Source organism: Mobula birostris, chromosome 1 (genome assembly GCF_030028105.1).
Source record: "Mobula birostris isolate sMobBir1 chromosome 1, sMobBir1.hap1, whole genome shotgun sequence".
Classification (NCBI taxonomy): Eukaryota; Metazoa; Chordata; class Chondrichthyes; order Myliobatiformes; family Myliobatidae; genus Mobula; species Mobula birostris.
This window is the reverse complement of record NC_092370.1, coordinates 204,663,095-204,682,638: the sequence shown is the minus strand read 5'-3', so window position 1 is coordinate 204,682,638 and position 19,544 is coordinate 204,663,095. Positions and strand designations below refer to the sequence as shown.

At 39.7% G+C, this 19,544-nt stretch overlaps 1 protein-coding gene across 4 annotated transcripts in view; it reads left to right on the top strand.

The window, feature by feature from the left end:
- The first annotated feature begins 4,852 nt into the window (after positions 1-4,852).
- Positions 4,853-19,544, top strand: part of cep170ba (centrosomal protein 170Ba) — a 62,842-nt gene continuing 48,150 nt past the window's right edge. For 3 of the 4 annotated variants that reach the window (XM_072269500.1, XM_072269508.1, XM_072269487.1), the window contains exons 1-7: positions 5,122-5,267; positions 6,212-6,340; positions 6,652-6,795; positions 12,619-12,708; positions 13,022-13,102; positions 18,554-18,610; positions 18,693-18,834. In XM_072269500.1, coding sequence (XP_072125601.1) covers positions 6,691-6,795; positions 12,619-12,708; positions 13,022-13,102; positions 18,554-18,610; positions 18,693-18,834 — 475 coding nt within the window. In that variant the 5' untranslated portion in view covers positions 5,122-5,267; positions 6,212-6,340; positions 6,652-6,690. Of the gene's footprint in view, positions 5,022-5,121; positions 5,268-6,211; positions 6,341-6,651; positions 6,796-12,618; positions 12,709-13,021; positions 13,103-18,553; positions 18,611-18,692; positions 18,835-19,544 lie in introns of those variants that run through there. The other variant, XM_072269495.1, reaches the window with a different exon arrangement.

Below are 19,544 nucleotides of genomic sequence, written 5' to 3'. Positions count from 1 at the left end.
AACGGTTCCGCTATTTGAGATGCATGCTATTGGAAGTATTTAATAGGTAGTAGGAGCTTATCCCTATTACCACCTTGCAAATAACAACTTTTGAACCATCTTTTATGAAGTGAACATAACCAAGAAACAAAGATTCATTTCTTGTCAAAGTTGACTTATCCAACACCAGAGCAAATTCTGTTGTCCTAAATATGTTGCACAATGTGTCTTCCGCATTCTCAGACATTGCATCTATTTGTCTTTGAACAGGGTCACCGCTTAGTGGAATCACTTTAATTATTTAATTTGTTAACTTATGCAAAACTGTGCTCAGAACCTCCCTTACTGTTGGCAGAATCAGTTCTTCTCCAATTGTATGTGGCTTTTCAGATTTAACAATGAGCAATGAAAAGTTGCATGAAGCAAGCAAACCATCACTGTTTTGTTATGAAGTGCTGACAAACATGTTTGAAGTGTTTTCCATTTCTGAAAGTTTTCACAATGTGATTGAAAACAAGCCAAGTTCTTATTCACTTTATCAAAGTACATTCTCTTCAAATGTTCAAGGAGCCTTCAATTGCAGTCAAGACCTCTTGAAAGGGCAGATTTTGAACCTTACCCCATTGAACACCATACCCTATTTCACAGGAAATAGGTCACAGGAACTGCGTCACTGCATGATTAGACTAAGGGAATCATACTAGCTAACACTGTACTACGGTAGCGAATGGCAATAATGTGCGGGCCAGCCCCAGAAACAACATGATTTCTTCAGTCCAGATTTCTCATGATATGCCAAATGCAGAAGTGTCACATTGCTTTTCAAAAACTATAACATGCTTTGAGCAAAGTCAATCAGAGCGGTGGTTAGCAAGAGATGAGGTGGTTATGCGATTATTATATGCCTTATGAATGTTTAAACCTTGGCCTCTTTGCTTCAGGGAAAACAGTCCTTGCATATCCAATCTCTCCTTCTAAACTCAAGCCATCCTGTCTCTGTAACACCTTTGTGAATCTTTTCTGTACCCTCTCTTATCTAACTACATTTCGGAAACCATAACTGCACCCAATATTCCAGGGGAAGTCTTTTCAATGTTCTACACAACTGTAACTATAAGAAAGACTGGATCGACTAGGCTAGACTTCGCTGGAATTTAGAAGATTGAGGGGGATCTTATTGAAACGTATAAAATTCTAAAGGGATTGGACAGGCTAGATGCAGGAAGATTGTTCCCGATGTTGGGGAAGTCCAGAATGAGGGGTCACAGTTTAAGGATACAGGGGAAGTCTTTTAGGACCGAGATGAGGAAAAACTACTTCACACGGAGAGTGGTGAATCTGTGGAATTGTCTGCCACAGGAAACAGTTGAGGCTAGTTCATTGGCTATATTTAAGAGGGAGTTAGATATGGCCCTTGTGGCTAAAGGGATCAGGGGGTATGGAGAGAAGGCAGGTACAGGGTTCTGAGTTGGATGATCAGCCATGATCATACTGAATGGCGGTGCAGGCTCAAAGGGCCGAATGGCCTACTCCTGCACTTATTTTCTATGTTTCTATGTAACATGGCTTCCCAACTCTTGTAGTCAGTATTCCATGTAACAAAGGCAAACATGCTTGCAGACTGCTGCCACCATTTTGCCAACCTGTGTCAAACTTCAGTGAACTACGTACTTGTATCAACACACATCAAAGTTCCAGGTGATTATGCTCCACAACTCTCCCCGAGGGTCCTCTTGTTCACTGTATATGTCTTGTTCTGTTTAAATTTCAAAAATGCATAACTTCACTCTTTTCTGAATTAAATTCCTTTGCCCACTTTCCCCAATTGATCCGGATCCCGTTGTAATCTTAGACAACATTCTTCACTGCTACACCACCAATTTTGGTGTCACTTGCAGACTTGCAAATCATGCCACGTACATTCTCATCCAAATCATTAATATATACTTTCAGTAAATATTTATTCTTTTCCTGACTATCTGAAAAATCTAATAGCTCACATTCAGCAGTTAAATTTTCTCTCCACAATTAGTTGTCTAATTTTATTAATTACATTTATGTATTCTCTTCAAAGTTTGTTCCAAACTAACTCTCTTCAAACTGAGGTGATATGAGCTAATTCCTTAGTTTAAGATAGTTTTCACCTTGCCTGCTTGTACTCAGCTCATTTTTCCAAAATTATTTGGAAGAGTTTATAGATGAAAATATTTAGAATAGACTAAATAATAGATGAAATACCTGCAGCATACCTTGTGCTGTTTTCTATAAAATATCAAAAAGTGCATATATTGTTCATTATCCCAAACTCAACTTTTTTCTGTAAATCATAAATTGGAATGTTTGTGACTGCAGTATCAAGTTCCATTATTGATTCTAACACTTTGCGCAAAAGAGGTGTTAGATTGACTGATTGGGAAAATTCAGAGATTCTCCCTCTCCTGTCACACTAATTTACCCACAAAAACAGTTTGAACGTTTTTGTCTCAAAGTATCTGAACTAAATATTTTAACTCACAGTAAATTAAAACTGTTCAGGGATTCAAGTCACTTAAATCAAACCTGTTGGCTTTAGAGTTTCTGCTTCCCACGTGGTGTTCTCGAAGGAGTGCTCCAATTAGGCACTGAATGAGACACCTCGCACTTCTCCAGTAACACATGACTCTCCCTTTTTAATACATTACCAGGTGAAACTTCATGACATCACCACAGGAAACTGTGGCTACCCAAACGAACCAGTAAGCCCTAAACTACCACTAACAAGCAGTTTTTTAAAAAAAACAACTCCCGTGCTTTAAGGCATTTTTACGTGCATGGTTGTTATTTTACTGTACATTGAGGTTATTTATCATTGTACTGCGTCTCTTAAATGAATAATATTTTATTATACATTGTTTAATTCGGCTTTGTTTCTATTTACTTCGGGAAGTACATTTCCCTGTATCAACCTCACACTCCTCGCTCCCAATCTATTATAATATGCATGTCTATAGCGCAAATTTAATTTGTATGTGTTTGAGGTCATATTCTTCGCCACACATCTAATTTTCTGAAGTTGTGACCTCAAGTGAATAATGTACGCTACAATTTTTGGAAATTTAATTTCAGGGTAGGATTTATTTTAAGACAAATGTTCACTCTAAAATAAGACAAAGAAGGTTCAACAGAGGTACCTCTGTTCTGTACGATTATGAGAGAAAATACTGAAGTCATTATTATATGTATATTTGGCTCTTTCACACAGGAGTGCCAGAAATCTAAAGTTTGACTGCTTTAGAGCACAGGCGCATATCCCTGTCCCGTTTGCAGGGTGGGAATACGCTCCACTTCCCACCTTGTTATGGGATTTCACACCGGCGACTCGACTCCGTAATAGGGCTGATCTAATATTTTTAAAATTAAGTACGAATTGTTATTTAAATAGTTCCGTAATGTTAGAAATCAAAGAGCTGATAATATTTTATGATATTAGACACCTAACGTCTGAAATAATGTACGTACACTAGAACTATTTATTAATTGAGCGCCTCTGCTCTGTGCGTCGCAAAAGGCAGAATCTCCCAGTGGGCGCCCATTTCGATTCGACTTCCCATTCCCGTGTCTGTCTATGGACTCCTCTACTTCCACGATGAGGCCAAACTCAGGTTGGAGGAAGAACAGCTCATATCTGGGTAGCTTCCAACCTCATTGCATGAACATCGATTTCTCTACCTTCCGGTAATCTTTCCCCTTCCCGCTTCTCTCTGTTTCTATTCCCCAGCCTGGTTAGCTTCTCACACCTTCTTACGTTCTCATCACCTCCCCTTGTTAAATGTCCACTGTCCTCTTGTCAGATTCCCCCTCCTTCAGCTATTTATTTCTTTCACCTATCATCTCCCAGCGTCTTACTTCATCCCTCTACCCTCCCCTCACTTGGTTTCACCTATCACCTACCAGCTTGTACTCCTTCTGCTCCCCCCCCCGCCTTATTCTAGCGTCTGCCCCCTGAAGCACCTTCAATTACTCCAAAAGACTGAGGTTTGGTAAAATACTGAAAGGCTTTTATTCGTTGTACAATACGACCGCCACCGTGAGTGTCTGCCCCCGGACTGAGGGGGAGGGGCAAGACGAACACCTTTATACAGGATTCTGTGGGAGGAGCTACAGGGGCAGTCAGCAGAGGGGTGCGTCCAGACAGGTAACCGAGTTACAACATATATACATGGTTTACCACACCCCCTTCCTTCCCAGTCCTGGTAAAGGTAGCGGTCAGAAACGTCGACTTTTATTCCCCTCCATCGATGCAGGCTGATTTGCTAAATTCCTTCAGCGTTTTGTTTGCGTTGCTCAAGATTCCCAGCATCTGAAGAATCTCTTGTGTTTACTATTAGCAATAATCCATGTAACAAAAATATTAGTTAAATTTTCACGTTGTTACACATACTTAGATTATTTGAGTTCAAATTGGTAAATAGTTATAGCGGAGATGAGTCACAACTCAGACATGTGCATGGAAACACGAAATGCGATTGCAGAAATTTATTCTCCTGTTTCGAACGCTGATAAAATGGTTAAATGCAATACTTGCACAACTTTTCTTAACATCAGGGAGTTAACAACAGAACGCTCAACCTATTATCTTCTTATGTGCCGATAGATCTCGCTTTTCCAGTTCGGTCCCGGATTCCCCGTATTTGCACTTACTTCAGTGCTTTTAGGCATAATCTTCAACTCCTCATGTTGACTTTATCCACAGTCTTGGAAAGATAAACGTTTATAATTCGTCCCCCAGTTAAGTCTGCTGGCAAACAAACAGTGTCTTTGGCTGTTCTTTTATTACTAATGCAAATTTTGGTTGCTGAACTGAAGAAAAGTAGCCAGAGTAATATCCATAAAACTGTATAGGGGCGTAGCGATATCTTCCAGCGTAATAAAGTACAGATTGGAGGGTAAAGTCTAAGTGTACAGGCAGGATAATATAATTTTCCATGCAATTTGATCGATGCGCACCAAATATTGGACAGACCACGTTCTACGGCGTTGTGCCGGTTCACCTTGCATGCCAGGTAAAGTTAGATTTGGTTCAAGCTTTCTCCAGAGAGGAAGCTCCGTGTCCTGTGGTGGAACCCAGGCCGGTCACCTTCCCTCTCCCAGTCCCAGATGGAGAGAGCGTTGTCAGGTGGCGGCTGACGTCAGGAACCTGGTGTTGGCGGCGGGGGTGGGAAGGGAGCAAGGCAGCCGGGAGATGAGGCGGCGGCGGCGGCGCGGCACCTGAGCTTCCCGGTAGAGCTCGGCGCTGTCTCCGACTGAAGGTGAGAGTGGCTCTCGCTGCTGGACTGCGGTTGTGCCTCCAGGCGGGAGCAGCCGATTCTCCGGGCAGGTTCGGCCTAGCGCGGCAGACAGTCGCGTTGTCGCCGCCGGTATCAGGGCGGGCGGCGGCTGCCGAGTCGGGGAAGCGGCCGATCGGAGAGGCTGCGGGCCCGGGGCGGGAGGCGCGGCATCGGCCTCGCGTTGGCCATCACCTGTCATAGGCTGGGCTGGGTGGTGGCGAGCTCTCGGCCTTTCCGAATCGTCACATCTTTCAGTGAGGAATTTCCATTCAGATGTTTCATTCTAATCCTAGTTGTCTGGAGCCTAATTCATTGTTCTGCTCGTAGATCATATTGTTTTAATATTTAATAACAGATGGTCGTGAGGAAAAGGCGACGATCAAAGAGGAAGGCTTGGATGTTTTTCCTTTTCATTTTTGAAACAGCCCAGATTTCCTAAATGAATGAAGAGAAATACTAATTGCGCTAGGATTATATAAATTGTGGAGGATCATAGATTTTGCAGGTTCACAGAGACGTGGGTTCCCTTCGATATTGTTTCGGTTAATGTTTTCATTCAGCGAGGCAGCTTCCAATTTTTGTGCAGTTTAAATTTCGGTCCCGCTATTATCTTTAAAACTGTAGATTAAAAATAGTTTGTTTTACCAATATAACATGCAATTCGTGTCTCGAATTTTTTTGAGGAGCCTTAGCAAATTTGGTGGATTTGCAGTTTTCTGTCTGCTTTTGCTGGTTTTATTTTGGTGGCATGTGGCGAATAACAGAAAAAGATGGGTGGAAACTGGAGAGGGCGACCTACTTTCGTGGTTTGAATGCGCTGTATGATTTCAGTGCAATAGTTAAAATAGGAGTCACCAGTACTCAGTGTTCATTACATTATCTTTGTTACAAAACGTGCTGAAAATTGTCTTCTTTCTTTCCTTCAGCCTTTCCTTCCTAAGCAACCAAACTGGAAAATACTGCATGACTGACTGGATATCCAAGATTAGTTTCGAGACAATAATCAGCTCTATGCTCTTAAGTATTTCAAGACCCTGGAAGAGAATTGTGTGCATGTAATTATTCCCAGATATCAAATCTTTCCATCTTGTTATAATTGTATGTGTTTCACTTGTTAATATCATATTTGACTAAATAATATGAGAGCTTAGAGGACTTGTGAAGATTGATTTATAATGATTGAATTTAGTTTATAGTACTTAGTGGAATATTAATAAAAAAATCATTGTTTTAATTATTGATCGATCTTGCATTACACAAAAATAACATTTTTTCTCCCCCTTTATTCCAATTTTTATTTTAAAATGTGAATTTTAAGAGAAAAAATACTACAACTTATTAATCAAATCTGTTGTACTTGTTTTAGCATGTTGAATTGTGGAAATTAGGTGCCAAAACACCAAGAATGAGTGTTACTTCGTGGTTCCTGGTGAGCAGCTGTGGCTCTCGCCACCGACTCCCAAAAGAAATGATTTTTGTTGGGCGAGAAGATTGTGAACTAATGCTTCAGGTAACTAATTTTAACTGTGAGTTGACCTATTCACAAATAAATTATCTATAGAGAGAGAACAAATAATACAACAGGGCAGCAGTGGAAGATTGTATTCTCATTTGGACTGTAAGGTTATTGTTTTTTTTTGCTGTTAACTCATTCCTGGATATTCCTGTACCACTCACTGGCAAGAGTACATCTCGATAGAGACTTATTCCCAGATGTTTGCCAGTGGTACAAAGAGGTGCGTTCTAATCCTTGGCCTTACGCTCTTTTGTTTTCCTTTATGTTATTACCTTAGGAAAAGATTTAATTTAGCACTTAGTCCAGTTGTTCCACATACATGAAAATTACAGTTCTGGCTCATAATTTTCTTGAATTTTGCTAGTCTTAAACCTTTCCTTTTCAGTTGAGAATAAAGAATTTTGGAAATATTTTCACTGTGCCGTTAGTTCATTTAAAACTTTTGGTTGTTTTTGCTGGCAGAAATGTCAGGTAATGAGAAATCAGTGCTGAGTTATCTTTGCATACCTGACTGAGATCTGTAGTTAAGGAAAAGTAAAATTATAGTTTTAGCTTTTTGTGCTAATATAATGATGTTTAGCCCTTGCATTCTCATACATAATGCAGGATTTGGTCAAAAGCATTATAATGATTTTCATAAAGTACTACAGCACAGAAACAAGCCCATTTAGGCCATTTAGCCTGTTACTCCCATTGATTTGCACCTGGACCATATGTATTTGCACGATGGACCATATATTGTGTCCATATATTTATCTAAACTTCTCCTAAATGTTGAAATTGAACCTGCCACTATCAACTTGTTCCACACTCGCACTGCTTACTGAGTGATTATGTAACCCTGCTCACATTAAGCCTATCTATGGTTCCCCCCCCAAATGTTGTAAATTTCTAACAAATCTCCCCTCATTCTCCTGCAGTCCAGGGAATAAAGTCCTAACCTCTTCAGTCTTTCCCTATAACTCAAGTCCAGTAGTTCCAGTAACATCCCTGTAAATTTTCTCTATATTCTTTCAATCTTATTGATATCTTTCCTGTAGATAGGTGATTAAAGCTGCACAGAATACTCATCAATGGTTTTTTTGCTCTCTTTTCGTACCTTACTTATTATTTATATATGTAGTGCAAAAAGAGAGCAAAAGAAAGACGGTGAGACCAATTGTGTACAGGAACATATGCATCGAGTATGGGTTGAACATTCCCAAGTCCAAATGGGAAACACACAAGAAGGTTGTGTAGAAGGACAGAGGTAAATATGCTGGGACTTCCAAATATGGACTGATAAGCTGTTACTGGCCAACCAACCAGACATAGTAATACTGGAGAAGGAACAGAAGGGAGCAATAGTAATAGATGTGGCAATCCAGAATGACAGTAACATCAGAAAGAAAGAATATGAGAAGCTGGAGAAATACCAAGGCTTGAAAGAGCAGATAGAAAGGATGTGGACAGTTAAAGCCAGAGTAATCCGAGTGGTGATAGGAGCACTTGGAGCTGTGACACCTGGACTGGGAGAATGGCTCCAACAAACCCTGGGAACGACACCTGAGATCTTGGTCCAGAAGAGCACACTACTAGGAACAGCAAGGATACTGTGTCGAACCCTCGAGCTCCCAGGCCTCTGGTAGAGGACTCGAGATTGAGGGAAAAATACACATACATACCATCTATAAGAAGTGAGAACAAAATTATGTATATGTGTGTTTATGTATGTATGTGTAAATGTTTATGAGTGTATATACAGGTATATCATAATTTATAGATTTTAAAATTATGTATTGCAGTGTACTGCTGCTGCAAAACATATTTCACAATGTGTACAGTAGCATAGTGGTTAACACAATGCTTTACAGTACCAGTGACCCAGGTTCAATTCCCACTGCTGTCTGTAAGAAGTTGGCATGTTCTCCGCATGACCGCATGGGTTTCCACCGGGTACTCTGGTTTTCTCCCACAGTCCAAAGACATACCTGGTGGTAAGTTAATTGGTCCTTGTAAATTGTTTTGTGATCAGGCTGGGGTTAAATCAGGGGTTGCTGGGCAGTGCAGCTTGAAGGGCTAGAAGGGCCTACCCCACACTGTATATCGATAAATAAATATTAAACCTGATTCTGATTCTACAACTTCAAGCTAACACCCAATTCCTGTACTCAGTACTTTGATTTACAAGGGCCTGTTTACAACCTTAACTAATTGTACCTCCACTTTCAATGAATTATGTATCTTTACTTCTAAATCCCCCTGTTCCACCACACTCCTCAGTGCCCGACCATTCATTGTGCAAGTCCTACCCTGGATTGTCCTCCCAAAGTGCAACACCTCACCTTTGTCTGCATTAAATTCCATCTGCAATTACTCAGCCCATTTTTTCATCTGGTCCGGACAATGCTGCAAGCCTTGATTCTTTCCTCAATGTCCACAGCTTGTGTGTACTTTGAGTACATGTGTGCTTACATGAAGATGTTGATGGATGTGAGTAGTGCTGTGTGTGGGATGTTCTTGCTTGGTTTTATATCAGTTGTTGGGATGAGGGAACTTTTTTAGCATGGTAACAGGCCTTGTGGCCCAATGAGTCTGAGTAGTCCAATTAAACCCATTGAACAACTAACCCAAATCTGTACATCTTTGGAATGTGGGAAGAAACTGGAATACCTGCAGGAAACCCACACAGTCACTGGGAGAACACATAAACTCCTTAAAGGCACTGGCAGATTTGAACCGGGGTCGTAACGTTTTGTTAACTGCAGCACTGTCGTATTTCCTTACTAGTATGGATTTTATTCAGTTGTTTTCTCCAACTAATTACTCTGTTCCTAATGTTTCGGAAAGGTTATTTGTGTTATATCTTGGAAACTGAACCAAAATATTTTTTCAATTGGTCTTCTTTAGCTGTCTTAAATTTATTTGTCTGTACAAGGTCTAGATTTGACTGCAACTTTTTCATATTTTTAATATTTCGATCCAGCTGGAATGAAGGATAGTCAGTATGTTGTTAGGAATTGAATCAATTCAATGTTAATGATTGACATCAATGTATACAGTCATTATCCTGAGGTGGTTCTGTAACTTTGAATATTTAATTGCACTTCCTTCATAATAAATAAATTCAGTCAGTCTTAAACTACTGGTTATTACAGTAAAATTAGTATATTAACATACCAAACATTACCAGTGGAAGGAACCTAAAGCAGATTAAGGTGCTGGGAAAAGCTGGAGACTTTGATATCTTTTATTTAAGCATTAAAAAGAATGTTTAAACTAGTATTTAGCATGTTAGACCTATTTATAAAATGTGCGATTTAAATGTAGCTGTCACTTTGGGGTACATTTTAGCACAAAGAATTATTCTTTTAAGGAACTTAAAATAAAATTCAGCCTGAACCAGTGCGATTAAAAGCTAATGCTTCTCCTTGTCAGGAAAGTCCAAAAAAAAAAACGGGTTTGGGCCGTCTGGATTAAATTTCTAATGGGAGTTGCTCAACAGCTCCAAACAACAATCTCACAAGAATGGTTGGTGTAAGAAATAAAATGGTAATGATGAAATTGCTCTTCCAGGCTGGCTTGGGGCCAAGTAGAGCAACCAACTTGTTGGCGCATATTTCATTTTAGCCCTCACTTTGATAGTGTAGGTTCCAGATTCTATTGCTCTTTGCTGCTACTTGGTATATATTCAACAAAACCATGCAAACCTTATTTGTTGCTTCACAATGAATTTGTGTACTATCACAAATAAAAGCTGTGAATGCTTACCACTGCTCTTCATTCTAAGCTAGAGGACGTGCTCTTTAATATTGAATAGAATATGATAATGAAGTGACATAAAATACCTTATTCTGCTGTGGTCCAGTTCTATGGAATTTGGTATGTCTGCCTATCCTACAAGAATAGGTTGCTCCCTCCATGGCAGTACTGGAGTGCGTCTTCACTGTTAGGACTGAGGTAGTTCAAAAAAGGCACCATGCTTGCACAAGTCTGGTTGAGAATTAAATGCTAGTCTTGCTAGTTGTACTCACAACCAATGAAAGAGAAGTTAGTCCTGACGAAGGGTCTCGGCCTGAAACGTCGACTGCACCTCTTCCTACAGATGCTGCCTGGCCTGCTGCGTTCACCAGCAACTTTGATGTGTGTATGTTAGTCCTGACGAAGGGTCTCGGCCTGAAACGTCGACTGCACCTCTTCCTGCAGATGCTGCCTGGCCTGCTGCGTTCACCAGCAACTTTGATGTGTGTCACTTAAGGAGAAATTATATTTCCAGAAAGCAATTGATGCCAATTTAGAGTTTCACCTTTGATAATTTTCATGTAATTCAAATTAATTGCTTTAGTTTTACACATTGTCCCTTGAACATATTATTTTTAAGTTGTGCATGTAATGCTAGTGATTGTTGATATTCAGTGGGAGGAGATGCAGTGCAGTGCTTTAGTAATTTCTCACCATCTAGGTAGCAAATCGCCCGGATTTGAAAAATCAAGTCTTTTTATTTTGAGAATCTTAAATAAAAATAGAAAATGCTGCCGATTCTTAGCAACCAGATGACACCTGTAGAATGAAATAATGAAGATTGAAGGATTTTTGATCTCAAATAATTTTTGATGCATTTCTTTTTCCACAGATGCTTCCTGAACTGCTGAGTGTTTTCAGTGTTTTCTGTCTTTCAATGCAAAACTCTTTAATAATTATAAAATCAACAGAGCAAACAACAACATGACTATTAATTTTAAATAGGTCCCTATAGCATCTGTAAGTGGAAAATATTTAGTGGTAATAGAAATCAATAGAAAATACTACGAATATCAAATGTATGAAACTTTCATCCCCAGTAGGGTTCAGAGACAGTTAAAGCTGGAAAAGCATAGAGTTTTAGATAACTTCATGAAACTGCATATTGAAGGAAGGCCTGAAATGGCCATCATTTAGCCTGTCACCATAAACTAATTTGACTGTTTTTTTATTGTTCTGGTTTTTACTTGTATTCTTTCTGAAATCCTGGAATTGTTGAACTGTAAAATAATTTTCACCTTCTCCACAACTACCTTCCTTATCCCATTCATTGTGTGTTTCTGTATTCTTCCTTTTCTTTCCTTGTTTCATCTGCCAGCTGCTGTTTCCTGCCCTAATTAAGTTTTCTTAGTCTCTCCCTCCTTTTTAACCATTCATTGTCTCTATTCTCCCAATCTGATTTCTCTCTCCATCTGTGTCAGCTTTCCCTTGCCTTTTTCCTCATTGTATCCTTGCTTGCTTTGTCACATCACCCACCCCCCAACTTTGATTGAAACATATTGGTTGAATAAAGGGAAAAGAAACTTACATTTATGTGGAGCCTTTCATGACTTCAGAATCATTGTTTTAAATGTTACTAGCATCCAGCCTAGAGTGGCTTTTGCTGTTAAGTAGAATCTGTTTACTATAGATATGAAATTCGATGTACCTATACAAACAAGAGAAAATCTTCAGATGCTAGAAATGCAAGCAACACACACAAAATGCTGGAGGAACTCAGCAGGACAGGCAGCATATATGGAAAGATTATAGTCGACATTTCGGGCCGAGACCAATCTAGATAAAGGGTCTTGGCCCAAAACGTCAACTGTACTCTTTTCCATAGATGTTGCCTGGCCTGCTGAGTTCCTCCAGCAATTTGTGTATGTCGATGTTTATATGATGCCATTACTTATAAGATACTTATGATACTTATAATATACTTATGAGTTACTTATAATACAATAAGAAACGTGCTAAATTGGAACTAATTAGCACAATACTGGAAATAGCTATTTCCCTCTGACCGCCTAAAATTCATTATACATGTTCTCCCAGTCTCGCAGTGTAGACAAGCAGCATGCAGTAATCAACTATGACACAACAGCAGATGAACATCGGGTAAAGGACCTTGGAAGTCTAAATGGGGTATGTAGGAAAACAATAGAGTCATTGTTTTACACCATAAGTATTTTCATGTTAATACAGTTCACTGGGTCAGAAAAATACTTAATTTTACTAAGATGAAATTCAAATCATGGTAAGCATGTGCTCTTCAATCAAAAGGTTCCATGATACAGTTTTGGTTTGAAATTCTGCCTTTTTAAAAACTGAGACATTAATTATTTACTAAAGTTACTGTTAATTTTTAGCCATATTGAAAGAAGTGTCCTAGTCTTTCCTTTTGCATTTGAACACTTCTCGTGCATTTGTAATATTGTACTTAAATTTCTCTTTGCAGACATTTGTAAATGATGTAAGGATTCCTGACCAAATTTACGTAACACTAAAAGTGAATGACACTGTTCGATTTGGATATGATATCCTTTCTTAATCTAATCCACCTTTGAAGCTCTTATTGGATTTATAGTTGCCAGTGTGGAAGTTTTGATGTACAGTGCTGTGGTGAGATTAATCCTGTAGAAATGAGTGCAATTTTGTTCTGTTATGCATAAGAAAGGAGAAGCTTGCCTTCTGTCAAACGTGGAAGTTGCATGTGAATTGTTACCTCGCCAGATCAATTCTGAATGCAGCTTGAGTATCAAAGTCCATAAGCAGTCTCTTGACTGTAATAACAATGCAAAAGTAAGGCATATTCGGAGCATTGGGGTGCAAATGAATAAAGATTACATACCTTGTATGAAGGATGAGGTGGACTACATGACATATTCTTTGTCTTTACAACAGCAATCAGCAAGTTTTCTAAATGTGAATATAAAATTATGCGAAAAAGGTAATGGTCTTCTGTATATTTTTGAAAAGACTTCATGTATTCAGTGAGGTAATTTCATGGGGAGAAAGGGTCAATATCATGGAATGAGAACACTTAACCTGGGAATAGTAATCTTAAGTGTTAATGAGCATGTACCGCAAATGTCTGACAATTTGAAGGTTTGAGATTGTGAGGATAGACTACTGAGGTGTATAATGTTGTAGTACAGGTTTTCGAAACCATCATGCATGTAGCTTTAAGAAGTACTCATGGAAATGCCTTTTAATGTAACAGATTTCCAATGAGATAATCTTTGTTTACAGGAAAGTGAAAAAAAAAGCAGTAATTTTATACCTTGCATGAGTACTTCTTCAACAGCAGACTGAAGTGGACAATATTAGAGTCAAAGCGAAGTCAGCATAGAAACCGGTCCTTTGGCCCATCTAGTCCATGTCGAAATAATTTAAACTGCCTACTCCCTATCGACCTGCACTGGGACCATAGCCCTCCATACCCTGACTATTCACGAACCTATCCAAAACTCTATTAAATGTTGAAACCGAGCTCACATGAACCACTTGTGCTGGCAGCTCATTCCACACTCTCATGACACTCTGAGTGAAGAAGTTTCTCCTCTTGTTTCCCCTAAACTTCTCATCTTTTTCCCTTAACCCATGACCTCTGGTTGTAGTCCCACCCAATCTCAGTGGAAAAAGCTTGCTTGCATTTACCCTATCTATGCCCCTCATAATTTTGTATACCAGCATCAAATCTCTTCTCAGTCTTCTTCTCTCAGACCCAGCAACATAAATTTTCTCTGTGCTCTTTCAAACATGTTTCCTGTAGGAAGGTGACCAAAACTGCACACAATACTCCAAATTAGGCCTCGCCAATGTCTTGTACAACTTCAACATAACATCATCTCCTTAACTCAATATTTTGATTCATGAAGGCCAATGTGCCAAAAGTTTTCTTTCAACCCTATCTATCTGTGACACCACTTCCAATGAATTATGGACCTGTATAACCAGATCCCTTTGTTCTCATACACTCCTCAGTGCCCTACCATTCACTGTGTTAGACATATCCCGGTTAGTCCTACCAAAAAGCAAAACCTCACACATGTCTGCATTAAATTCCGGATCTGCCATTTTCAGCCCACGTTATAATGTGGTTGTATTCCAGAGTGCCAACTAGGTTCAAAGATTATTATCAAAGTATATATGCATAATACAACACTAAAATTTGTCTTTCCCACAGTCACAAAACAAAGAACCATGGAACTAACCTGTTCAAAGAAAAACATCAAACATCAAACCCCCCCACCCCACCACACGCAAAACAAAGCTTACAAATGACAACAAAAGAACGAGCAAAAACAAAATCAAAAAGGAGATTTCAGTATCATTCAGCTCAGTGTTCATTATATGCAGGCCACCCTGATTCAAAAATCGCCCAAGAGTAATAACAAAAAAAGAGCCACCAAAACTAGAACACATCATAAACCTGAATTAGAGTGCAAACCTACAATCCGCATCAATTACACCTTGATCTAGCATAATCCACTGACAGCGTCGAGGGAGAGGGAGATCACTCGAACACAAGGACCTTCCTCCGTGAGCAGCGAATGAGAGAGCAAGAGATTGTTATATGCAGACACCTTGGGGTCTGGCAGCAGTGAGTGAGAGGCTGTAGATGGCACTGAACACTTTCTCACCTTCTACTCCACTCAATGATTTCAGTCTTCTTTGGTGCTTTAATCGGCAAGAGATGGAGTTGATTGTGGGCTCCTGGTTTCCTGGCCTCTTTGCTGTATGCTGTGGTCACAGCCTTGTGGAACACTCTTGGAGACAGAAAAATGCCAGATCGCCTGATCAGCCTGAAATCACATTGCCAGAATGTTGATTGTGGGCTCTAGTAGTTGCAGAACCACATCTGAAATAAAAAGGAGTGAAAAGAATCACTTTGTGACCCATCTTGAGGGTGTCACCTTTTGAAGCATTGTTTGCTGGCGCCATTGTTTTGATATTGCACTTTCAAATGAAAGTTCAAAGTAAATTTATTATCAAAGTGTGTGTATGGTACCATATACTATCTTGAGATTCACTTTCTTGCAGGCGTTTGCAGGGAAAAAAGAAATACAGTAGAATTTTATGAACAATACACATTATCAGACTAAGACTGACAAGTAACCAATGTGCAAAAGAAGACAAACTGCAAATAAAATAAGTGCCGAGAACATGGGTTGTAGAGTCCTTGAAAGTGAGTTTGTAGGTTGTAGAATCATTGTAGAGTAGAGGTGATTGAAGTTATCAATCCCAATTCAGGAGTTTGATAGTTATAGGGTAATAACTGTTCCTGAATCCAGTGGTGTGGGACTAGAATATATCTCCTGCCTGATGGTAGCAGTGAGAAGTGGGCATGGCCTGGATGGTGGAGGTCTTTGATGATGGATGCTGCTTTTTATAGCAGCATTCCACGTAAATGTACTCAATAGTAAAGAGGACTTTGCTGTGATGAACTGGGTGGCATCCACCACTTTCTGTAGCCTTTTCTGTTCCTGGGCATTGGAGTTTCATACCATCTTCTGAGCATCCATGGAAGTTTAGCGAAGTTTTTGGTGACAAGCTTAATCTACACAATCTTATAAGAAAGTAGAGTGCTATTGTGCCATATTGGTACCAATGACATAGGAAGGAAAAGCAAAGAGATCCTGAACAGAGAATTTAGAGAACTAAGCAGAAAGCTGAAAAGTGGGATCTCCAGGATAGTGATTTATGGATTTGTACCTATGCCACGTGCCAGTGAAGGTAGAAACAGGATGATTTGGCAGATAAATGCGAGGCTGAGAAATTAGTCCAGGGCTTCATGTTCTTGGATCATTGGGATCTCTTCTGGGGGAGTTATAACTTGTACAAAAGGGACAGGTTGCACCTGAACCCGAGGGGTACCAATATCCTTGCAAACAGGTTTGTTGGAGCTGTTGGGGAGTGTTTAAACTAAATTGCCAGGAGGATGGGAACCAGAGTGAAGGGACTCAGGATTGGACGGATGGTAAAACAGCAAAGGTAATGTGCAGTCAGATGGTCAGGAAAGGTAGGCAGATGATAAGACAGAATTGCAGCCAACAGGGTGATTATCAGTGCATTACGGATGCAGAATCAAGAAGGGTAGCAAATACAGTACTCAAAGTGTTATATCAGTGCGCGGATTATGTGAAATAAGGTGGATGATGTGGTGGCCATCACTGAATTGTGGCTGAAGAATGGTAGTAGTTGGGAGCTGAATGTCCAAGGTTGCACATTGTATCAGAGGGATCGGAAGTGGTGCAGTTACTATTACAGAGAAGGTGTTCAAAAAACTGGAAGACCTAAGGGTACATAAGTCACCCAGACCCATCCGAGGGTTCTGAATGAGGTAGCAATTGAGATTATGGAGGCATTAGTAATGATCTCTCAAGAATCATTGGACTGTGCCGTGGTATCACAGGAGTGGAAAACTGCAAATGTAACTCCACCCTTTAAGAAAGGAGGGAGGCAGCAGAAAGGAAATTATAAACTAGTTAGCCCGACTTCAGTGGTTGGGAAGGTGTTGGAGTCAATTGTTAAGGATGAGTTTATGGAGTACTTGATGACACAGGACAATATAGAACAAAATCAACATGGTTTACTGAAGGGAAAATCTTGCCTGATGAACCTATTGGACTTCTTTGAGGGGATTACACATAAAATAGATAAAAGTAATGCAGTGAATGTTGTATATTTGGATTTTCAGGAGGCCTTTGGTAAGGTGCCAGAAATGAGGCTGCTTACCAAGTTAAGAGCCCATGGTATTACTGGCACGGTTAGACCATTGACTGATTGGTAGGAGGCAGCGACTGGAAATAAAAGGATCCTTTTCGAGTTGGTTGCCAGTGACAAGTGGTGTTCCACAGGGGTCTGTGTTTGAGCCGCTTCTTTTTATGCTATATATCAATGATTTAGGTGACAGAATAGATAGCTTTGTTGCCAAGTTTGCTAATGATATGAAGATTAGTGGAGGGGTGGGTGGTGTTGAAGAAACATGAAGGCTTCAGAAGGACAGACAGATTAGGAGAGTGGAAAAGAAAGTGGCAAATGAAGTACAATGTTGGAAAATGCATGGTCATGTGTTTTGGCAGAAGAAATAAATTTGCAGACTATTTTCTATACGGGGAGAAAATCCAAAAATCTGACATGCAAAGGGATATGCAATGTGAGCATTCATTTCAAGAGGTCTAGAATATAAGAGCTGGGATGTGATGCTGAGGCTTTATAAGGCACCAGTGAAGCCTCACCTTGAGTATTGTGAAGAGCTTTGGGCTTCTTATCTAAGAAAAGACGTGCTGGTGTTGGAGAGGGTTTAGAGGAGGTTCACAAGGATGATTCTGGGAATTAAAGGGTTATCATACGAGGAACATTCGATGGGTCTGTACTTGCTGGAATTTAGAAGGATGAGGGGGGGATCTCATTGAAACCTTTTGAGTGCTGAAAGGCCTAAACAGAGTAGATGTGAAAAGTATGTTTTCCATGGTGGGGGAGACCAGGACAAGAGGGCACAGCCTCAGGATAGAGGGGCGTCAATTTAAAACTGATGCGGAGAAATTTCTTTAACCAGAGGGTGGTGAACTTGTGGAATTTGTTACCACAGGCAGCTGTGGAGGCCAGGTCATTGGGTGTATTTAAGGTGGAGATTGATAGGTTCTTGATTGGTCATGGCATCAAAGGTTATGGGGAGAAGGCCAGGGAATTGGGCTAAGGAAGGGATAAAAGGGATTAGCCATGACTGACTCAATGGGCCAAATGACCTAATTCTACTACTATGTCTTATGTTCTAAAAAGTATTATTCCATGAGAAGGCAAGCCTTAGGGACTGCGTACTTGGTGAAGTGAGCAGCAGTGTCAATTTTGAATAAACCTTTTAGGAAAGTACTTGTTTCCAAGATTTGGAGATGTGTTTAATTAAATTGCAAGAGCAAAAGGAGCTAGATTGGCTCTTTCTTGAAGTATTTTTATAATTTTTCTTCCTTAACAAATTTCACATTCTAACATGTATATGTTGGAAAAAAGTACTCACAGAGTTCCTGAAGAAGCCCTAAAGGTAAGTAGAACTCAATCATCGTATAAATCAAAAAGAAGGGAAAAAATGCAAACTCATCTTTTTTTCTTTTGTGCCTTGATAGCATGAGAAATACACCAGTCAGTTTCAGATACACGTGAAAGCAGCAGAAGATAAGAAAGTGGAACAATCTGATATCGTGCAGGACCACTCAAGTACAAAATTGGAGTCGCCAAGGCAAAATCTTGAAAAGACTGAAAAGAAAGGTGTGCGTATTTGTTATTCTTTGACAATGTAATAGATGTCACTCTTCCCTTCTGTACTAGTTGTTAATGTAACAATATTACATTTATTGCTTTAAAACTTTGGGTGGATTGAAATAGATGAGATGTTGTAATCCACTCAATTTCAAAATGTTTTCTATAGGAAAGGATCATGAGGTTTACTTGCAATGCCTCTTATTGTTAAGGTAGAATTGAGATTTGTTATTTACGTTTTGTAATGGTAATTCTAGTAGCCTGCACTGCAGCTTTAGCTTGGCCTAGAAGCTCAATTTATGTTCATGTAGCAGCTATATTACCAATTCACTGTGCAGTGGTGCAGAATAAATGTACAGAGAACAAGAACATCTCTCAATACTTTAAGAATGCTGGCTCTTTACATCTCCATATGTGTCAAAAAAGAGGGGTAGGTCAGCAGCCAAAAGGCTTTACTTCGCTACTGCAGAAAATGCATGTCATCACTTTACTGCATTTGGGGTACTAGTTTTGCTTTTCTGTACCTGAATCTGGATGAATTATGAGCATGTCTTTATGTAGTAATCAGGAAATATGGATATTATTCCCATTTTGGATTCCATATGACCTCAGTTCCATAACTCCTCAATATGGCCTGTTCAGAATTTCCCTGATTCCCTGGCAATTGTGCAGGCTACTGCTGGTGTGAGTTCTCCTCTCACTCTTCAGTGCTCCACCTT